The sequence below is a fragment of the Rhipicephalus sanguineus genome, chromosome 5 (assembly GCF_013339695.2).
Source record: "Rhipicephalus sanguineus isolate Rsan-2018 chromosome 5, BIME_Rsan_1.4, whole genome shotgun sequence".
Classification (NCBI taxonomy): Eukaryota; Metazoa; Arthropoda; class Arachnida; order Ixodida; family Ixodidae; genus Rhipicephalus; species Rhipicephalus sanguineus.
Window position 1 is genome coordinate 58,888,224 of NC_051180.1, and position 22,010 is coordinate 58,910,233.

Consider the following 22,010-nt stretch of genomic DNA (forward strand, 5'->3'; position numbering starts at 1 on the left):
TCACCACTACCGCACCACACCGTTCTCGTGTGGTTCGTCACATATATATGTTCTAGGACATGATCAAGAAACATGCCTAATGTTTAGCAGACGTAAGAACTTCAGTGACAGGAAAGCTAACTGCACTATTTCGCTGCGCAGGGACACTTGTTCGTTTTTTTGGGAGAACCCGCAGTTTTTTGGTGTTGCGTCTGTTCTTGAGCTACTTTCAAAAGAACCAGTTAATTTTATTATGCCCTAGATTGGCGGTACCAAAATTAGGTTAGTTAAATAACATTCTGCCTGAAATAGCGACCCTATCAAACCGTGTTTTCAACAGCTGGTGAAAAGAAAATGGGCCGTCGCCTCATTTGGCAACGAACACCAGGACTGTTGACCCTGTTATCGATTGACAAATGTTTTCGGTAACGGATGCGAAGCAGTAATTCGATATCCGGACACTTCCAATTGTCTTGGAGCATATGCAGACTACAAGCTAGTACGCAAGCATGCATGATTTCAGTCTCTTTAAATTCACGTTATTGCCGTTTCGCGCACCGAACGCGCATAGCGATATTTGATGCAGATATGAAGCCGCTCGAGTTGGGTGTCCGAAACTTGAGAAACGGAGAGAGCGTGCTAAGGTCACGGTACAGTAGGCTACTTATAACTACTACTAACTCTGCTGCCACCGCTACTGTGATAAAGCGGTACAGTAGCGTGGTGGTACGCGAAACAGAACCAAAACCTAAAGCAGTCATGTTAGAGTGAGGCCGGTGGTAACGGCAGTAACGGTACAGTCTACCACTCACTTCATGACTGGTTGTGCTCCTCCGCGTTGGCACAGTGGTTGTAGATCATAGCTCGTTGACATTGCTTATGTTTTTCATTGTTTGACAGAGAAGCAACTAAACGAGACTTCATGGCGACAGTAAAACTACAGCTGCTAGTTACACGCGCACATGTGCGTTATGACATCGCGGAAGTGTTTGGGTACTTGCGGGTGTGCGCAGTCCGCGCTCTCTGACAAGTGTACGCCGTAAATGGCGAAGCGGTGTTTACGTGTGCCGCACCGATGTAGTAGACACGGTAGACATTTCGCGATGTGGCCGTGTTGTCAAGGCAATGCAGGAGAACCGCGCTGTGTTTATCTTCACCCGAGCAACGCGGACTAAATTCCTAATGAACATTGTCACCGCGATAAGCGCGTGAAATTGTTCGACGGTGTGGTATACCTTCGTGCGATGACTGCCAGTCGTTCACCGTGTCCGTGTTCATTGCCTAACATGGTATACACAAGGCCTTTAATCGAAAATCGCCTCGCCGTTGGACCAGCGGACATTATTCGGCGCCTACTCGTGTAGTGGTGCCGTGCATTGGGTGGCGTATCGTGTGCCTTCGGTCGTCAGCGTGAAAGTAGTCGCGGATCTCCGAGACCTGTTGATGATCTAGAAGGTGAGAGATTTGTCGTTACGGCTTTCGCGCGCTTGTTTTACCTTTCGTGAAGCTGTGTCCTTTTAACGGTGCTTATAGGAACCACGGGGAAAAAACGGCAATGAGTGTGCTCACGGAAAATTGCGTTCTGTCGCGAACGCGAGCTCAGGATCTGAAGAGCGTTCGGAAACTAAACTGCTGGTAAGTTCGATCTGTCAAGTACGTGATGTGTGTTCGTCTAACTTCTGAACCGTCGGTTTTTAGGGGGAGCGAGCTGGAGGATGTCAGCATCGTGCGAAAGATGTCTCACGTCGAAGTCCTTTCATTAAGGTGCGTTTCCTTGAAGAAAACGGAACAGAAAGTGGGGCTTGTATGTCCCAGTTTAATGTCGTCGGCTTACCGTGCTCTCATTTCGCCTGTTATTTATTTCTTTTATTCCAGCGTCAACAATATCAGCACACTGGCAGACTTCGCGCACTGTAAGAATCTCCAGGAACTTTATATACGAAAGAATAACATTGGAGACTTGAACGAGGTTCTCTACTTAAAAGATCTTCCTAAACTTAAAAATCTTTGGCTGGCCGACAACCCATGTGCGGAAAGTGACAACTACAGGATGACGGTGTTGAGGCATCTGCCAAATTTGCAGAAACTGGACAATCAGAGTGAGTCATTTCGCCCTTTCACCTGAATATTTATGCTAGCTGAAACAGATGCACATATATATTGCATATACGTAATTTTCATGAATGTTCTTGTGTCAGTGAGCTGATCAACGGAAAACCGCGTGTTAGACTTTATTTGTAGAACTGGACATATACATAAGGGATTCATAGGAAGAATGTAGGGCCAGCGCACATCACTTCTCTTATCTGTCATTGCTCTGACCTATGTCATAAAGGTCATTCATCTATATATGAGGCGCATGATACATTTCAAAAACAATACTCCCGTTTGGTATGCAATGTATAATATTATATCCACTTAGTTCATCCTCATATATATGGTTCATCAATTGTGCTTTTGTTAGGCCTCTGAGTGTGGCATTAGTGAGACAGGATCGTGCAAAATTTTTCCACTCTTCCCTCCATCCTAGAAAAAAAGAATCGTCATACTCACAAATGGAACATGTAAACTAATATAAAAATTTGGACGGAGAGCATTTCAGCTGTGCACTTTTTAATCTGCTCACACATTATTAGGGCAGTGTAAAATTATCCGCAACAGTTGCCTGAGATTTTTTATATTCAAATTATACATGGAATATGACACTTTTATTAAAATCCATTAGCACGATTGTGCTTGTAGTGTTTGGAGTGCGTAGATAGAAAAAGCTCAGCAGTGGGCATATAACCTATAACTGATAGGTAACACTTTTACTCGCCGCATAAAACGCTACTTCAGCCCAAGAGCTGTGGCAGGTTTACAAATTACTTCACTGAAGCACTAATACTAGGCGTTCAACTAGAATATGGTTCCGACATAAAGAAATCCAAGGAAGTTGTCTGCGCGTCCCTCTATTAGACTGTTAAATGCCCATGAGCAGAATAAGTTCTCCCTCGCTCCTGGAATGGTCACAGCTGCATATTGTTCATGAGAATGCATATCTGAGTCTGATTCCAGCAGCTCATTCATGAGTTATGACTCCAGTTTTAAGGAGCAGTTAGTTGCCCTGTGGCTGGTTTAGTGCTGATATTTTGCAGCTGGTATGAAATGGTAATTACTTTATGTGGTTGCTGAATATTCATCATTGTTGTGTTAGTAGTTTGAACTGCTGACTGTTCACATTTGAGAAACTTGTCCCGCCAGTCAAAAACCAGCCGAACGACTGCAAAGACACACTTCCTACTAACATTTATGAGCGACTGATTTTGATATCAATTTATTATGTTAGAGTACACCAGTGAATCTACATAGCTTGCTGAGTATGCGAGTAGGTCAGAAGCGTCACTCCTAGTAGCGTATGTTGAGCCTTCATACTGAGTAAGACGTGAATAATGAGTTGCACATCTTCTTGTAGGGTATTCTCGCACAAAGCAGCTACGCCTACCTATACATTTTGTTGATTCACTTCTCGTTCGTCTGTCTGCTCGTTTGCCAGCTGTTCAGAGCCACGAGGTGGAGAGAGCCCAAGTGCAAGGGGCCGTGCTTATTCTTCCAACCCTCGACACTACTGCTACCGAAGAGAAGGCGCCGCAGACAGCACCTAGCAGTAATCACAACAACCGTCAACAGTCCAGTGGCAGCCAGCCATCGGCCAGGTTCAGTCCACCGCAGGCGCGTCAGAATGGCTCCGAGGAAGTACACCACAAGTACAGCAATGTTCCACGGCCGAGGGAGCTTGAAGTGGAAGCGCCGGCCACAGAAGTCAATGTGCCAAACAGGGCGACTGCCTTCCAGAGCCCTCCAGTAATCAGGTATAACTAGATGTAGTTCCTAATCTGCTAGTACATAGAAGCATATTGGAACAGAACCACTTACCTGAATTTGAACATTACAAGGAATGCAGTGCTGTGAAGACCACTTCAGTGCAATGTCGTATCAGACATCACATGTCGTTTTACAAGCAAAGAAATGGCTTAGAAATGTTATTGCAGTATATATACGCTAGCATTCGTCATTCATACTTTTTCAGATTAGAATGAAGTACGTTTTGAATGTGCAAAAGATGTGATGGTAGGCATTTCATTATCTCTTTGCCCCCTCCCCCCCTTTGTAATCTTATCGGCTGCCTGGGGGCGTCAGTTGTGCATTTAAAGATGTGTAATCACCGTTTCATTGTGGCACACAGTCCCGCAGCAGTGCACATGCTGTAAGGAAATGTGCAACTGTAGTTAACGTAAGTTTTTGTTTATATAGGAAAAAGTGTTGCGCAGATCATGCTATGCTTACACATTGCAGACATTTAATGGCTTTTGTTTTTCATAGACAGAGGTGTGGTTTATACATTATCTCCTACTTTGGAGCGGCCTGCAGTGTTGGCACTGTACACCCCGCACACCTGTGTGTGTTTGTGTGCCTATAATACCGTATTTTCTCACATATAACTCGCACCAAAAGATGTAAAAGTGTGCTTAAAAAGTGGGGAGGAGGGGTATATGCAGGGGTTATATGCATTCTTTTTTTCTTTTTGTAAAGCTAAAGGTAAGGGTGCGGGTTATATGCGAGAAATTGGGGTATGTGTACCGTATTTGGGCGGGAAAAATTGGGGCTGGGGAGGTGGAACCTTTCAATGATCCCAAATACATTAATTGTTTAGTTGTGTCTCTATGCTAAGTATACTCGTACGTATTCAGAAGTGTAGCCAGGGTTTCATTTTGACGGGTGGGTATTCTAGTCCCACACAAGTGCATATGTAATACATATATGCTCAGAGCTCAACACGCTTCTCTATAATGCTGGAACGGCGCATTCCAGGCTGCATAAATGGCATCTACTGGGAACGCGTGGTTTAAGGTAGCCCAAATTTACATGGGCGCTGCCACCAATGATGCATGATAATATGCGGGCTATGTCAATCCAGGCGCAGTTGGTAGATGTCGCCTACACAGTCCAGACCATGCCACTTGAGCATTCCAGATAAGCATGTTGAGCTCTGTACAATGGATGTCGAAAAGAAAATTGGGCGGAAAGAGGGGTTGAACCACCCAACAACCCCACCCCTAGCTGTATCCGTGGTTGTTGGTACATGTGATTACGCTCTGTATTGTGCAGCACACCATGTAAAGATCCCCCCAGGCTTGCCGAAGCCGCCTGCTCTCCTGTGCTCCCCAACATGCCTCAGGACGGCCACGCCTCGTGCCAGGGCATGTCGCCTGCCGAGCAGCATGCATTTCACGCACGGGTCCAGACACTGATGGATCACTCAGGCCGAAGGTCAGTCACACTGCTCAGCTACAAGGATTTAGTTGGCATTAGATGTAGGTAATTATAAAGGCACCCTTAACAACCTTTTTAGGCAGTTCTAATTATTGTTGAGGTCATCATGTGTGTCGCGAATTTTCACATGGCCGTTGAAGATGCAAGCTACAGTTAAGCTCTCGCAGTGGTTGTGCTGGTTTTTAGGATTAAGAAAAAGAAGCAAAAATTGCATGCAAGCTCACATGCAAGTTGTGGCATGTAATGTAGGCATAATGCATAGCATATCTGTGAATGTGCATTTGTGGGGGTTGGGGGTGGGGTGGTTGGTAGTTATTAAAGCAGTATTTTGTTCTTGTGCGGACTGAATAGTGTGAATGCTTACACTATGCCACAACTTCCGTGTGAGTTCGCGCACAGTTCTTTTGTCGCCAACATTAACTGACTAAATATTTTGTTGTACAATATTGCTGATGTGACTCTTAGCATATTGTTTTCATGTGCCTGCATGCTTCTATTAAAACACCAAACCTGTATTAGCTCCAAACTTCACTGCCACCGGTATGGCTGACCGTATGAGGAGTTCTCTTGGATGGACATGCAGACTGGTTTTCTGGGTAGCTAGCCATATAATGCTTACACATTAAAATGAGGGCATCCTCAGAACAAAGCACATAGCTGCGCTATAACTGCATAAGAAGCAGCTGCTTTCAGCTTCTGTTATGTGAGTTTGTTCACAGGGCAGGATCATGCATTCATTTCCAATCTCATTTCCTACAGCCACCATTACTGAGCGCAACTCAGTCAGATTCCACAACTTCAAAAAAGACTATGCTGACATTAGTAAAGTCTGTTTTCGGATTTGGCGCAGTAAAAAAAAATGCTGGAAAACTACACTACGAAAGCTTGAACTAATATTGAATGCTTTAGTACATGTGGGTGGTGCAAATGTGGCATATAATAGGTACGCCTCTATGGGTAAAGAGTAAGATTACAGTTAGTTCATATTGGTAAAAGCTACAATGCACATTTTGAAGCAACTGCGACACTCAGGGAGTTCAAATAGACTCTGTTATTGCTAGACTAAACTAGTTAGTCATTTTTTATAATACTAATTAACGTTGTCTTGTGCCCTGCTTCTTTAACTCTAGTATCATAGATTTTGGCAGCAGAACGCGTATGCCGTACAATGACTATTGAGAATTTTTCGTAGAACTTTCTTCAGGTATCATATGCATGCTTAAATTTAAGGTGAGAAATACCACGTATGACGCTGAATGTAGATTGCACCGCTAGGTTAGAGAAAGCTTGGGTAAGTCTGAATATTGTCATTCGAACGTCTTCGAATGCCATATGTGCTAATAAGGCCACGTAAATGCTGAGCGAATGCTGAACAAGCCATGTGTGTACAAAGCGTGCGCAAACTCTCTGCGACATTAGGATGGTGTACGCAGGACGTTCGTTTTTGTACAGGCTCCGCAAGAGTGCAGAAATCACCTGCGATCCAGTGGCACTTTTTGAAGGCGACGACCCTGCAGCTGCTAGACAGGCCAATGCTCAGCTGGGCGACACTCGACGGTAAGACTTTTCCTGCCTTTCACCTCCTCCCCCTCCTTCCCTCTTTTTCCCGAAATATGTGCATGCAATTATTTCTCCGAAACTGAAGCAGCATCAAGAACACCTCAAGAGGCATAGCCAAAATTTTTGCGAAATGTGTTGCAGCCTCTTGCATGCTAGAAAAGGGGCAAAAGAAATGGGCAGATGTGAAAAGGGCATGTTTGTACCCAGACCGACATAAAATTGAGCTATTTGGTAAGAAGGTGGGCATGGAAACACATGCACAGGAGAAAAGAAAGAGACAACACAAACGCCGACTGTTTTTAAGGGGGGACACTGCTCTTAAAATTTTTTTCTCATTTCTTGATCGATTTTGATGATACTTGGTGAGTTTATGTATATTTGTGTGTAGATTTCAAATATGCAATTATTTTTCTTGTATAACCGATAGTTTTTAAAATACAAAATATTTCATGTGCCTTTTGGGGGAGGAAGATTTTTTTTTTTGAACAGAGAGAGTTACAAAGTAATCACCATATCACAATAACCTGTAAACAGAACTGGGTGCAATGCAACAAAAATGGATGTTCTAAGCCCATTAGAACAAAAGTTACAACATGTTGAACATTCACGAGTGCATGAATTTCAAGCTGGGACTTCCTTTGCAAATGTTCAACATCCCATAACTTTTGTTCTAATGGGCTTAAAACATCCATTTTGTTGCATTGCACTCACTTTGTACTTTGTAACATCTCTGTAAAAAAAAATATTCCTCCCCAAAAGGCACATGAAATATTTTGTAATTTAAAAACTACCGGTTATACTAGAAAAAATAATTGCATATTTGAAATCAGCACACAAATATACATAAACTCACAAAGTATCATCAAAATCGATCAAGAAATGAGAAAAAACTTTTAAGAGCAGTGTCCCCCCTTAACTGACTTCCTGACATTCTTGGAGTCGGATCCACTGATACAGTACAGCAGGCACTGATGTCTTTACCACTGGACTTTTGTGTTGTTAGTAGTATGTAACCTAACCAACAGACCCAAGCCAACACCCTGCTGACATTCATTTTTCTTTTAGTTCTGTGTTGCTTATTCAGTGCTTGTAACTGTACACCTTTAAGACCAGGCTGTCTTAGCATTGCCTCAGTCTTTAGGTATGGCCATCGATCAATTTCTATATGGGTGTCACGTCCACTGCATATCTACTGGCTGCAACAGCATATGTGGTACCAAGTATTTTGGGTACGAGTATACTTTGAGCATATACTTCGATACCTCGCTGTAGTGACGTGTTTTGATAAATTCTGATGCTCTATTGATGCATATCACTGCCACAAAGCACATAGCTGAATGTTACATCACATAAATGTAACGTAGAGTACTGCCAAAAGTTAGGAATGTGGTCCCGTTGTTAAAGTGTGACATCGCTGTTGTTTTTGTCGTGTTTTGAAAATGGGATATCTTTTCTTGCCTCACTCTTACTGCCAACAACCATAAAATGTCTGGCTGAAAAGGTTTTCATCTGTGGAATACCTACACACGCACTCCTTGGAGTCTGATGCACTGATGTCCCCACCGCCGGTCGATGGCAATGTACGAGGTGGCGCTGCGATGTATGCCGAGGTGCACAGGTCACACAAGGCTGAGAAAGGCTCTCCGACTCGCCTGCTGCCCAAGGGGGGCAAAAACAGGGTCAGTGCTATCAATTGTTTCTGTAACATTGTGGGACGGTTTTGGAATTCTGAATTTTTTGGAATTCTGAGTGCAGTGCGTAGATTTGTAACAATGTACTACAGTATACACGTGTCGCTTAAATAATCGAGCCAGGCATGAATGGATTTTCTCAGTAAACCGTTTTGCTCATTAACACATTTTCAGGTTGAGGTGGCACTTCCTAATGCATTTCCTTCAATTTCACATTCGGATGCAGCACCCGTTTGTTTTGTGCAGAGCATAATAGAAACTAGAGTGTGATGCAAAACCAATATTGCAAGCCTGATGATGAAGATTTTTATGCACCTCATTTTAAACAATGTATCAAAAGCTTTCCTCTTTCATTCTAGGATAACTTACGAATAAATGTCATCGCACAACATTGCGATGTTCATCGCATTGTATGTTTTTGGTTCTGCAATTTGAATGTGCATAATAATATTATTTATACAAGTATACTATATTCATGAAGTGTTTGTATAGTGTTTACCTCTGTTGCTTTTTCTTGTATTGTAAATCATGGACGTCCATGCTGAACGCACATATAAGTAAGATTCTCTGTCAGGCTACACAGCCTTCAGCTCTTGCTCCTCTTTCTGTATGAGAAAGAAAGAAATAAACTTCACACTCTAATAGGATGGAGGCTGATAGGAAGATGGCCTTGTAGGGATCAACATTAGGTGAAAAATAGAGGCCACAGGCTAATGGCAATTAACTCCTGTGCGGGCTGTGTGACATTACATTGTATGCTTATAGCTCCTGCTTGCCAGCATGTTGTATAGGGATGCAACTTATTGAACGTGTGGCCACAAACAGGTTGGTGCCTCTATACTCGTTTCATACATCAGGTACAACACTGTGGAGGCTAGCGAGCCTTTTTGCAGTAGATTTGTTCGCATTAAGAAATAGTTCAATATTCCTACCACCCAGAACGGATTTTTCTTTTAGGGGGTGAAGCTCCTCTTAGTCTAACCTTGTCACGTCTCCGTTGTCCGGCGTAACCACCTTTGCAAACTGCCCACTCCTTCGTCTTTGCAAACATCCAACTACGACCCATCACCGATCCTTTGCAAACTGCCCACTACTTCGTCTTTGCAAGCATCCCACTACAATCCATCAGCGATCCATTACTTCACCGACCATAAAGCCGTTATAATGATGGGGGAACGGAAGCCACCTTTGCCAACTGCCCACTACTTCGTCTTTGCAAACATCCCACTACGACCCATCATCGATCCAGCATTTCACCGACCATCAAGATGTTATAATGAAGGGGGAACGGAAGCCACGTCTAGCTACCACTTACGATTAATAAAATTTCTTGTATAAATATATACAGTGTTTGTCACGTCTTTGATGATGTACTGGGCTATCGCTTTGATTACTGCTGGGCGAAACCACTGAAGATTTCACGGTGTAACCATGATTGCTTCAGGAGCTTCGCCCAAGCTCTTCATCATTCACCCGTGGATATGCTGTGATTCTTGTTTCGTTATTACAGTGAGTAGTAATTGAAGATGTTCCATGCCTTACAGATAAACAAACGCCGTTATACCTGTTTATTATGTAGCTGGACCTATTAGCTTCCTGTTGCTTCGTTTTTCAGTATATATTTCATTGTGGCCACGTCACGTCACGCGCAGGCTCGTCCTCAGCTCACGCAAGCGTTTACAACGACAGAAGCTGACCACGGGACGCGCGGAGTTAAACTTTTTGCTGACCAAAACTTTCATAGCTTCCACAATGTTGCACCTGATGCGGTAAAATGGAGTATAGTGTGGTGCGTTACGACATGAATTAAATGGTGTACCTATGGGATTGCTTTTGTTGAGATGCTTATTTCTTCATGACTACTATTTCTGCCATTTATTAAACATTCCTTATTTTGTCCGCACAGAATGCAAACATACTTTCGGCCGTGCTGTGCCTCATCAAAGAGCTCGACTATGCCACCTGAGGGTTGTGGAGACGGCTATTCACTGCAGGATTGAAGAGATGGATGGTTTATGATCCGTGCTTTGAGCGCCTTGCATCTCGCGCAAGCTGCATTTTGATGTAAATTACACACCGCGCACTCGTAACGCTGTGCCAATTAAGAAAAGCGTCGAAGTGGAGGGTAGCTATTGTCCTTATTTATTGATCTATGTCGCTGGGAGTTCGGAGGTGGTGGTCAGTGGCGTCTACTTACAAAGTACGTGTATGTGTTGATTCACAGGTTCTGCGGACTTCATATGTCTGGGTCTTGGAAATATCAGTATGGAGTTAACTCTGTCATGTGCTAAATGGGATCGAGTGAAGCAGTACTCATGCCAACTAACTGAAATCCTTATTAGAAATTTGTGTGAAGTAGTTTGATTTAAATTCGTTCTGTTAAATGTTGTTCATTACTACGATGCAACTGCCCTCGCTTTTGAACAAATTCGCTGTACGATTTGTGATTTGATAGCTTCATGTGCCAATGAAGGTCGTAGCATCGCACGTTAGTTGGCATCCTCTAATTACAGACACCGCGAATGGTGCTGCGTGAATGCAAGGTGAAAGGCCCTGCTGTAAATTGCCTTTTGCAACTTCTCCTAGCAGAACTTGTGCATAATCATCATACTGTATTCCGCACATATATATACTGTTGTCGTAGTGGTATAACAGGCTTAGCTACCTGAGTGCGGTTTTAATTTTCGATTTTCGAGAACTCTGTTTGCACTGCATTATGTAATGACATTCCCTTCCACTGCATTTTTTTTGCCTTGGTATGTAACATGCTCACAATCTCCTTTCCCTCGATTTTACTTGTTTTTGTTTAATTATCTAGTGTGAAAGATGTCTATGTGATCTATTTATTTTTACACTTGCGTTACACTATATTAATCAAACACTATTTTTACACCAACGAGCTTCACAAACAATGAGATCCATGACGTGTGCTACCTACTGCAGAGTGATTGCTAGTAAGAACAGACCTGGAAGTCAGTCCTTCATGCCAACAGTGGGCTTGCTATGCGAGCCAGACTGGTTCATCTACTGGGAACCGTGTTAAGGTAGCCCAAATTTAACATGGCGCTGCCACAATGATGCATGAAATATGCGGGCTATGTCAATCCAGGCGCAGTTGGTAGATGTCGCCTACACAGTCCAGACCATGCACTTGAGCATTCCAGATAAGCATGTTTGAGCTCTGTACAATGTGTCGAAAGAAAATTGGGCGGAAAGAGGTTGAACCCACCCAACAACCCCACCCCTAGCTGTATCCGTGGTTGTTGGTACATGTGATTACGCTCTGTATGTGCAGCACACCATGTAAAGATCCCCCCAGGCTTGCCGAAGCCGCCTGCTCTCCTGTGCTCCCCAACATGCCTCAGGACGGCCACGCCTCGTGCCAGGGCATGTCGCCTGCGAGCAGCATGCATTTCACGCACGGGTCCAGACACTGATGGATCACTCAGGCCGAAGGTCAGTCACACTGCTCAGCTACAAGGATTTAGTTGGCATTAGATGTAGGTAATTATAAAGGCACCCTTAACAACCTTTTTAGGCAGTTCTAATTATTGTTGAGGTCATCATGTGTGTCGCGAATTTTCACATGGCCGTTGAAGATGCAAGCTACAGTTAAGCTCTCGCAGTGGTTGTGCTGGTTTTTAGGATTAAGAAAAAGAAGCAAAAATTGCATGCAAGCTCACATGCAAGTTGTGGCATGTAATGTAGGCATAATGCATAGCATATCTGTGAATGTGCATTTGTGGGGTTGGGGGTGGGGTGGTTGGTAGTTATTAAAGCAGTATTTTGTTCTTGTGCGGACTGAATAGTGTGAATGCTTACACTATGCCACAACTTCCGTGTGAGTTCGCGCACAGTTCTTTTGTCGCCAACATTAACTGACTAAATATTTTGTTGTACAATATTGCTGATGTGACTCTTAGCATATTGTTTTCATGTGCCTGCATGCTTCTATTAAAACACCAAACCTGTATTAGCTCCAAACTTCACTGCCACCGGTATGGGCTGACCGTATGAGGAGTTCTCTTGGATGGACATGCAGACTGGTTTTCTGGGTAGCTAGCCATATAATGCTTACACATTAAAATGAGGGCATCCTCAGAACAAAGCACATAGCTGCGCTATAACTGCATAAGAAGCAGCTGCTTTCAGCTTCTGTTATGTGAGTTTGTTCACAGGGCAGGATCATGCATTCATTTCCAATCTCATTTCCTACAGCCACCATTACTGAGCGCAACTCAGTCAGATTCCACAACTTCAAAAAAGACTATGCTGACATTAGTAAAGTCTGTTTTCGGATTTGGCGCAGTAAAAAAAAATGCTGGAAAACTACACTACGAAAGCTTGAACTAATATTGAATGCTTTAGTACATGTGGGTGGTGCAAATGTGGCATATAATAGGTACGCCTCTATGGGTAAAGAGTAAGATTACAGTTAGTTCATATTGGTAAAAGCTACAATGCACATTTTGAAGCAACTGCGACACTCAGGGAGTTCAAATAGACTCTGTTATTGCTAGACTAAACTAGTTAGTCATTTTTTATAATACTAATTAACGTTGTCTTGTGCCCTGCTTCTTTAACTCTAGTATCATAGATTTTGGCAGCAGAACGCGTATGCCGTACAATGACTATTGAGAATTTTTCGTAGAACTTTCTTCAGGTATCATATGCATGCTTAAATTTAAGGTGAGAAATACCACGTATGACGCTGAATGTAGATTGCACCGCTAGGTTAGAGAAAGCTTGGGTAAGTCTGAATATTGTCATTCGAACGTCTTCGAATGCCATATGTGCTAATAAGGCCACGTAAATGCTGAGCGAATGCTGAACAAGCCATGTGTGTACAAAGCGTGCGCAAACTCTCTGCGACATTAGGATGGTGTACGCAGGACGTTCGTTTTTGTACAGGCTCCGCAAGAGTGCAGAAATCACCTGCGATCCAGTGGCACTTTTTGAAGGCGACGACCCTGCAGCTGCTAGACAGGCCAATGCTCAGCTGGGCGACACTCGACGGTAAGACTTTTCCTGCCTTTCACCTCCTCCCCCTCCTTCCCTCTTTTTCCCGAAATATGTGCATGCAATTATTTCTCCGAAACTGAAGCAGCATCAAGAACACCTCAAGAGGCATAGCCAAAATTTTTGCGAAATGTGTTGCAGCCTCTTGCATGCTAGAAAAGGGGCAAAAGAAATGGGCAGATGTGAAAAGGGCATGTTTGTACCCAGACCGACATAAAATTGAGCTATTTGGTAAGAAGGTGGGCATGGAAACACATGCACAGGAGAAAAGAAAGAGACAACACAAACGCCGACTGTTTTTTAAGGGGGGACACTGCTCTTAAAATTTTTTTCTCATTTCTTGATCGATTTTGATGATACTTGGTGAGTTTATGTATATTTGTGTGTAGATTTCAAATATGCAATTATTTTTCTTGTATAACCGATAGTTTTTAAAATACAAAATATTTCATGTGCCTTTTGGGGAGGAAGATTTTTTTTTTTGAACAGAGAGAGTTACAAAGTAAATCACCATATCACAATAACCTGTAAACAGAACTGGGTGCAATGCAACAAAAATGGATGTTCTAAGCCCATTAGAACAAAAGTTACAACATGTTGAACATTCACGAGTGCATGAATTTCAAGCTGGGACTTCCTTTGCAAATGTTCAACATCCCATAACTTTTGTTCTAATGGGCTTAAAACATCCATTTTGTTGCATTGCACTCACTTTGTACTTTGTAACAATCTCTGTAAAAAAAAAATATTCCTCCCCAAAAGGCACATGAAATATTTTGTAATTTAAAAACTACCGGTTATACTAGAAAAAATAATTGCATATTTGAAATCAGCACACAAATATACATAAACTCACAAAGTATCATCAAAATCGATCAAGAAATGAGAAAAAACTTTTAAGAGCAGTGTCCCCCCTTAACTGACTTCCTGACATTCTTGGAGTCGGATCCACTGATACAGTACAGCAGGCACTGATGTCTTTACCACTGGACTTTTGTGTTGTTAGTAGTATGTAACCTAACCAACAGACCCAAGCCAACACCCTGCTGACATTCATTTTTCTTTTAGTTCTGTGTTGCTTATTCAGTGCTTGTAACTGTACACCTTTAAGACCAGGCTGTCTTAGCATTGCCTCAGTCTTTAGGTATGGCCATCGATCAATTTTCTATATGGGTGTCACGTCCACTGCATATCTACTGGCTGCAACAGCATATGTGGTACCAAGTATTTTGGGTACGAGTATACTTTGAGCATATACTTCGATACCTCGCTGTAGTGACGTGTTTTGATAAATTCTGATGCTCTATTGATGCATATCACTGCCACAAAGCACATAGCTGAATGTTACATCACATAAATGTAACGTAGAGTACTGCCAAAAGTTAGGAATGTGGTCCCGTTGTTAAAGTGTGACATCGCTGTTGTTTTTGTCGTGTTTTGAAAATGGGATATCTTTTCTTGCCTCACTCTTACTGCCAACAACCATAAAATGTCTGGCTGAAAAGGTTTTCATCTGTGGAATACCTACACACGCACTCCTTGGAGTCTGATGCACTGATGTCCCCACCGCCGGTCGATGGCAATGTACGAGGTGGCGCTGCGATGTATGCCGAGGTGCACAGGTCACACAAGGCTGAGAAAGGCTCTCCGACTCGCCTGCTGCCCAAGGGGGGCAAAAACAGGGTCAGTGCTATCAATTGTTTCTGTAACATTGTGGGACGGTTTTGGAATTCTGAATTTTTTTGGAATTCTGAGTGCAGTGCGTAGATTTGTAACAATGTACTACAGTATACACGTGTCGCTTAAATAATCGAGCCAGGCATGAATGGATTTTCTCAGTAAACCGTTTTGCTCATTAACACATTTTCAGGTTGAGGTGGCACTTCCTAATGCATTTCCTTCAATTTCACATTCGGATGCAGCACCCGTTTGTTTTGTGCAGAGCATAATAGAAACTAGAGTGTGATGCAAAACCAATATTGCAAGCCTGATGATGAAGATTTTTATGCACCTCATTTTAAACAATGTATCAAAAGCTTTCTCTTTCATTCTAGGATAACTTACGAATAAATGTCATCGCACAAACATTGCGATGTTCATCGCATTGTATGTTTTTGGTTCTGCAATTTGAATGTGCATAATAATATTATTTATACAAGTATACTATATTCATGAAGTGTTTGTATAGTGTTTACCTCTGTTGCTTTTTCTTGTATTGTAAATCATGGACGTCCATGCTGAACGCACATATAAGTAAGATTCTCTGTCAGGCTACACAGCCTTCAGCTCTTGCTCCTCTTTCTGTATGAGAAAGAAAGAAATAAACTTCACACTCTAATAGGATGGAGGCTGATAGGAAGATGGCCTTGTAGGGATCAACATTAGGTGAAAAATAGAGGCCACAGGCTAATGGCAATTAACTCCTGTGCGGGCTGTGTGACATTACATTGTATGCTTATAGCTCCTGCTTGCCAGCATGTTGTATAGGGATGCAACTTATTGAACGTGTGGCCACAAACAGGTTGGTGCCTCTATACTCCGTTTCATACATCAGGTACAACACTGTGGAGGCTAGCGAGCCTTTTTGCAGTAGATTTGTTCGCATTAAGAAATAGTTCAATATTCCTACCACCCAGAACGGATTTTTCTTTTAGGGGTGAAGCTCCTCTTAGTCTAACCTTGTCACGTCTCCGTTGTCCGGCGTAACCACCTTTGCAAACTGCCCACTCCTTCGTCTTTGCAAACATCCAACTACGACCCATCACCGATCCTTTGCAAACTGCCCACTACTTCGTCTTTGCAAGCATCCCACTACAATCCATCAGCGATCCATTACTTCACCGACCATAAAGCCGTTATAATGATGGGGGAACGGAAGCCACCTTTGCCAACTGCCCACTACTTCGTCTTTGCAAACATCCCACTACGACCCATCATCGATCCATCATTTCACCGACCATCAAGATGTTATAATGAAGGGGGAACGGAAGCCACGTCTAGCTACCACTTACGATTAATAAAATTTCTTGTATAAATATATACAGTGTTTGTCACGTCTTTGATGATGTACTGGGCTATCGCTTTGATTACTGCTGGGCGAAACCACTGAAGATTTCACGGTGTAACCATGATTGCTTCAGGAGCTTCGCCCAAGCTCTTCATCATTCACCCGTGGATATGCTGTGATTTCTTGTTTCGTTATTACAGTGAGTAGTAATTGAAGATGTTCCATGCCTTACAGATAAACAAACGCCGTTATACCTGTGTTATTATGTAGCTGGACCTATTAGCTTCCTGTTGCTTTCGTTTTTCAGTATATATTTCATTTGTGGCCCGTCACGTCACGCGCAGGCTCGTCCTCAGCTCACGCAAGCGTTTACAACGACAGAAGCTGACCACGGGACGCGCGGAGTTAAACTTTTTGCTGACCAAACTTTCATAGCTTCCACAATGTTGCACCTGATGCGTAAAATGGAGTATAGTGTGGTGCGTTACGACATGAATTAAATGGTGTACCTATGGGATTGCTTTTGTTGAGATGCTTATTTCTTCATGACTACTATTTCTGCCATTTATTAAACATTCCTTATTTTGTCCGCACAGAATGCAAACATACTTTCGGCCGTGCTGTGCCTCATCAAAGAGCTCGACTATGCCAGCCTGGAGGTTGTGGAGACGGCTATTCACTGCAGGATGGAAGAGATGGATGGTTAGGATCCGTGCTTTGAGCGCCTTGCATCTCGCGCAAGCTGCATTTTGATGTAAATTCCACACCGCGCACTCGTAACGCTGTGCCACTTAAGAAAAGCGTCGAAGTGGAGGTAGCTATTGTCACTTATTTATTGATCTATGTCGCTGGGAGTTCGGAGGTGGTGGTCATGGCGTCTACTTACAAAGTACGTGTATGTGTATGATTCACAGGTTCTGCGGACTTCATATGTCTGGGTCTTGGAAATATCAGTAGTGGAGTTAACTCTGTCATGTGCGAAATGGGATCGATTGAAGCAGTACCATGCCAACTAACTGAAATCCTTAATGTAGAAATTTGTGTGGAAGTAGTTTGATTTAATCGTTCTGTTTAGAAATGTGTGTTCATTACTACGATGCAACTGCCCTCGCTTTTGAACAAATTCGCTGGTACGATTTGTGATTTGATAGCTTCATGTGCCAATGAAGGTCGTAGCATCGCACGTTAGTTGGCATCCTCTAATTACAGACACCGCGAATGGTGCTGCGTGAATGCAAGGTGAAAGGCCCTGCTGTAAATTGCCTTTTGCAACTTCTCCTAGCAGAACTTGTGCATAATCATCATACTGTATTCGCACATATATATACTGTTGTCGGTAGTGGTATAAACAGGCTTAGGCTACCTGAGTGCGGTTTTAATTTTCGATTTTCGAGAACTCTGTTTGCACTGCATTATGTAATGACATTCCCTTCCACTGCATTTTTTTTGCCTTGTATGTAACATGCATCACAATCTCCTTTCCCTCGATTTTACTTGTTTTTGTTTAATTATCTAGTGTGAAAGATGTCTATGTGATCTATTTATTTTTTACACTTGCGTTACACTATATTAATCAAACACTATTTTTACACCAACGAGCTTCACAAACAAATGAGATCCATGACGTGTGCTACCTACTGCAGATGATTGCTAGTAAGAACAGACCTGGAAGTCAGTCCTTCATGCCAAAGTGTGTCCTTGCTATGCGAGCCAGACATGGTTTGCTCTAGATTCTGCATTTGTGCATGCAGCTAACTTTTGTACGAGTTTCTCATTTTGTCAGTGGTGTTTTTAATGATGCACGCGTGCTTATTTATCAAGGAGTATCTACTTGTTTTTTGTGTGTGTGTTCAAGATACTCGCACAATGCTGGTGACAGCCTTTTCTTGACAGGGTGGTATGTGATATATTTTTTTTCACGACGTCCCCGTCACATGGCTGCTATTTATGGCATCTCGGCAACCTTGCAAGCCATACTGAAGGATTGTACTTTATATTTATTAGCTTGGCATGGCTTGCATGCTCAAGAATTAACAGTAAATAGACACTAAAGGGAACATTAATTAGACACTAAAGGGAACACTAATTAGACACTAAAGGGAACACTAAAAGGAACATTAATTAGACACTGAAGGGAACACTAAAGGTTGGAGTGTTGCGATGATAACTCTCTTCGTATTTTCAAACTCTTCTGGAAAAAAGGGATTGCCTATAAAAAGAGGAAATGCTCATCAAACTCTCCTTATAATTTATGATATGAATGGATAATCTATCATGAAATTCATCGCATCTTTTTTTTAGTCTCTTTTTTTCTAAGGAAATTTTATGTTCCTTGTAAGCGTGAGTACTTTTATTTTGTATAATCATTCTTGTAAGTAAACAAATAACTTTAACACGAAGATTCTTTCATCAAGAACTGTGGATGTTCTCTGTCTTTAATACTACCATATTTTTGTGGTTAGTAGACCGATTCGAAGTTCAAGAAATGCAATTCAAATTTTAAATTAAAAAAAAAAGATGCTCTTGAAAGGCTGCATCCTCTGTATATGTGTGTCAGTTATTTCTGTTTATGGCATCAGCATTTAATAGCTAAGGGATAGTGCCAAACAGTATGGACGAGCATGCAGAGGAGTATTGTGCTATTTTGTGGGATCTGACCCACACAAGTGCTTTACGAGCAAACGGAGCGGAAGGATTCACGGCTTGAATGAACAGGACTTGTCTTTGGCAAGTGTATTTCTGGTCAGAACGCTAAAAACTTGAGCTAATGAGCCTTAACCAATCAAACTATGATTAGTGTCTTCTGATGTATCCTATCCTGTCGTTGAAAGCCTCACCCTTTCCCTTTCTTTTTGGAAATCTCTTATCTGGTATTTCAGACATCCAGTCTACTGGTGGTTTTTAGCTCGTGTGTCCCTTAAATTGTTAAAGATTGCATGTAAGCATTGAATTGGAATGCTGTCCTTGAAAGAGGCCATCCCCAAACAAACATACGGGCTTTAGTTACTTGTGCACATTTTAGAGGCAACATGGTAGTGTAATTCTGCCAACAACCACAAAAATTATGGGATGGGAAATGATGGGATAGCTTTCCGGAGCTAATACTTGCAGATTGCTTAGATTGCTTAATTCTTCTTTGGTAAAATTTAGTTTTCTGCTAATGTAACAGTATTCTTTCACAGCAGCTTAAGAATTAATCAATGAAACTAATCTAGGTGGTCACAATATTTGCATTGCTTCAAAGACAACTGGTGGTGTACATCAATAATTTTATTTGTAAGCTGTGTGTGGGGATGGCTGTATGCAGTTCAGCATTGTAACTTCTGAAGACTGCATGAACGAGTGCAGATTACGTCAAAGTATTGCTAGCTTTTATTGGCCAGTACTAACGACTGGACATCACAAGAACAAGACAATATATCATATGAACATTTGAAGTTTAGTATAATTAGCGGGAATTTACCTCCATCAGTTCATTGGTTAATAGATTGACTGCTTTTGTAGATATTAATGTCAAGTTACTATCCAGTAATTCCTGCGTAAGACAGCATTAAACGCCTGTTTGACATTGCCATGTGACGGGGACATGCGCAACTGCTGAAGCAAGTCATTCCAAGAGCGCTAGGTGGATACAGTGTGATTAGTAGACCATGATGTGTGTCTCAACCTGTGTTTGTGGCACTCTTGAACCTTTCAGAGATGATTAAGCATGCAGCTGTTCAAGAGAAATGCGAAAGCGATAATCATACAGACACTGATGAAGGCCACTGTGGATCCAGTAGCATCTTAGAGGACTTCTTTACGACCGTGAGAAATCTCCTAATAGCTTTTCCATAAATTTTTTTTTGTTTGTTTTTGAGAATACAAAATGCAGTTTTCTGTAAGCCTGCTTATCTCACCTCTCTATGCATTATCGTCTTGCGATCTGGGGCAGCGCCATGCAAGTTGTGAAAGACTTAAGACAATAATTTCAGTAGCCCAGACGGTGAATGCACACAACTGTTACCTCGCTTCACAACGTGGTACCTTGCACGACTGTGCATCGCATAATGTGTGATGAATTCTCGGTGGAGTGTTTCGTCAAAGGGGGCGATCCAGCAGCATGAAATGCGATTGCGTCTTCCGCATCTACAAGGACCCAAAAACTCTCTTCATAATGTAATAGTGTGCAAACTTCGAGTTGGTGCGAGATGGCTGTTAAGTGGTTGGGTGATCGCCTTTCTTTTTTTGTTGTTTTTTATTCAGAGATTACTTCAGTGTACAACGCACATTTTGCTATTACTACCTACTTAATCACCACTGAGTTACAGTGTCAGTTACTTCGGGCTTGTGTTTTGGCAAACTTTAGCTCAAACCCTGGAGAGTATGGTAGCTCTCATTTACAAAGGAAACAAACACACCACTTGCAAGTCATAATTTTGTCAGTTTGCTTCAAGTAACATTTGCAAGCTGGCATGTGCTCAATGAGAAATTTTGTCACTTCATTTTAGTTTTATCCTTTTTTTCCAACGTGAGTTAGTGCAGCAGTTAATTTTAAACTGGAAGGTACTGGCGATACTTGCCTCTGTTTGAAGCATGCACTGACATGTCAAAGGGGAAGGACAGGCCAGTGTTTCCCCATACCAGCTGTCTTATTGGTTGCAAGCATTGGTAACAAGGGGTTGTGATTGTTAATGCTCAGTTTTTCTTTTTCTTGTTCTTATTTAATAGTAAGTTGCATAATCTCAGGAAGACTTGGCACTGCAACATGCGTATGCTTTTGTAAATGCCGGTGCACTTTCAAAGATATGCGAGCTTGTTTTCAACCGCTCTTTCTTTCTTTCTTTCTTTCTTTCTTTCTTTCTTTCTTTCTTTCTTTCTTTCTTTCTTACCAGAGCCACTGCTTAATGAAGCTGTGACGTGTTACTGTGATTTTGTTATACTTTAATAGTTTGTTTAATAACAATTAAATATGAGGCTTCACAAACATTAGGAAGCCATCTCTTAGTTTAAGGCTCTTGTGTGCTTTTCTTAGTGCAACTTTGGTGTCTTGCTATGTACGTTTGTGGACAACTGAATCTAAAAAATTTGTCAATACAAATCGTGCCTCCAAACAAGACACATGCATACTTGTGTGCTTTAATGGAAATTACAGGTCTACACCTGCATTTTGCTACTAAGAGGTCATTTTCTTTTTTATTCATAAGATCACATCCAGGAAATGAGTTAGGAGGTATATTGATCAGCATTAGCCGTATACCAAAATAAGCAATCCACATTTTTTCGAAGCATTGTCAAAATTTGTAGAACTTCTTTAATGGTTCGCTATTTGTGCTTCTCCAAACCTTTGGCATCAGTCTGGTGAAGTAGGCCTATTCGTATAACCTGTCTTTCCCACTCTCTGGAACAAGTACTAGTACTATGCGCAAGAGCCTGTACTGACGGTGATACAGGAAGCAAAA

At 42.1% G+C, this 22,010-nt stretch overlaps 1 protein-coding gene across 5 annotated transcripts; it reads left to right on the top strand.

Annotated features, from left to right (window-relative positions):
- Window positions 1-915: 915 nt before the first annotated feature.
- Window positions 916-20,482, top strand: LOC119394681 (uncharacterized). Of its 5 annotated transcripts, none has more exons than XM_049416314.1 (10): window positions 916-1,434; window positions 1,487-1,614; window positions 1,678-1,743; window positions 1,855-2,078; window positions 3,515-3,830; window positions 5,128-5,289; window positions 6,745-6,849; window positions 15,068-15,245; window positions 17,166-17,271; window positions 20,267-20,482. In XM_049416314.1, the coding sequence occupies exons 2-10, from the start codon at window positions 1,535-1,537 to the stop codon at window positions 20,404-20,406; spliced, it is 1,377 nt and encodes a 458-aa protein (XP_049272271.1). In that variant the 5' UTR covers window positions 916-1,434; window positions 1,487-1,534; the 3' UTR covers window positions 20,407-20,482. The 5 variants fall into 5 exon arrangements, with proteins under 5 accessions (XP_049272271.1, XP_049272270.1, XP_049272269.1 ...); XM_049416313.1 differs by lacking the exon at window positions 6,745-6,849 and adding an exon at window positions 13,455-13,559 and having other exon boundaries at window positions 1,513-1,614; XM_049416312.1 differs by lacking the exon at window positions 15,068-15,245 and adding an exon at window positions 8,354-8,531 and having other exon boundaries at window positions 917-1,434; window positions 1,513-1,614.
- The last annotated feature ends 1,528 nt before the right edge of the window (window positions 20,483-22,010 follow it).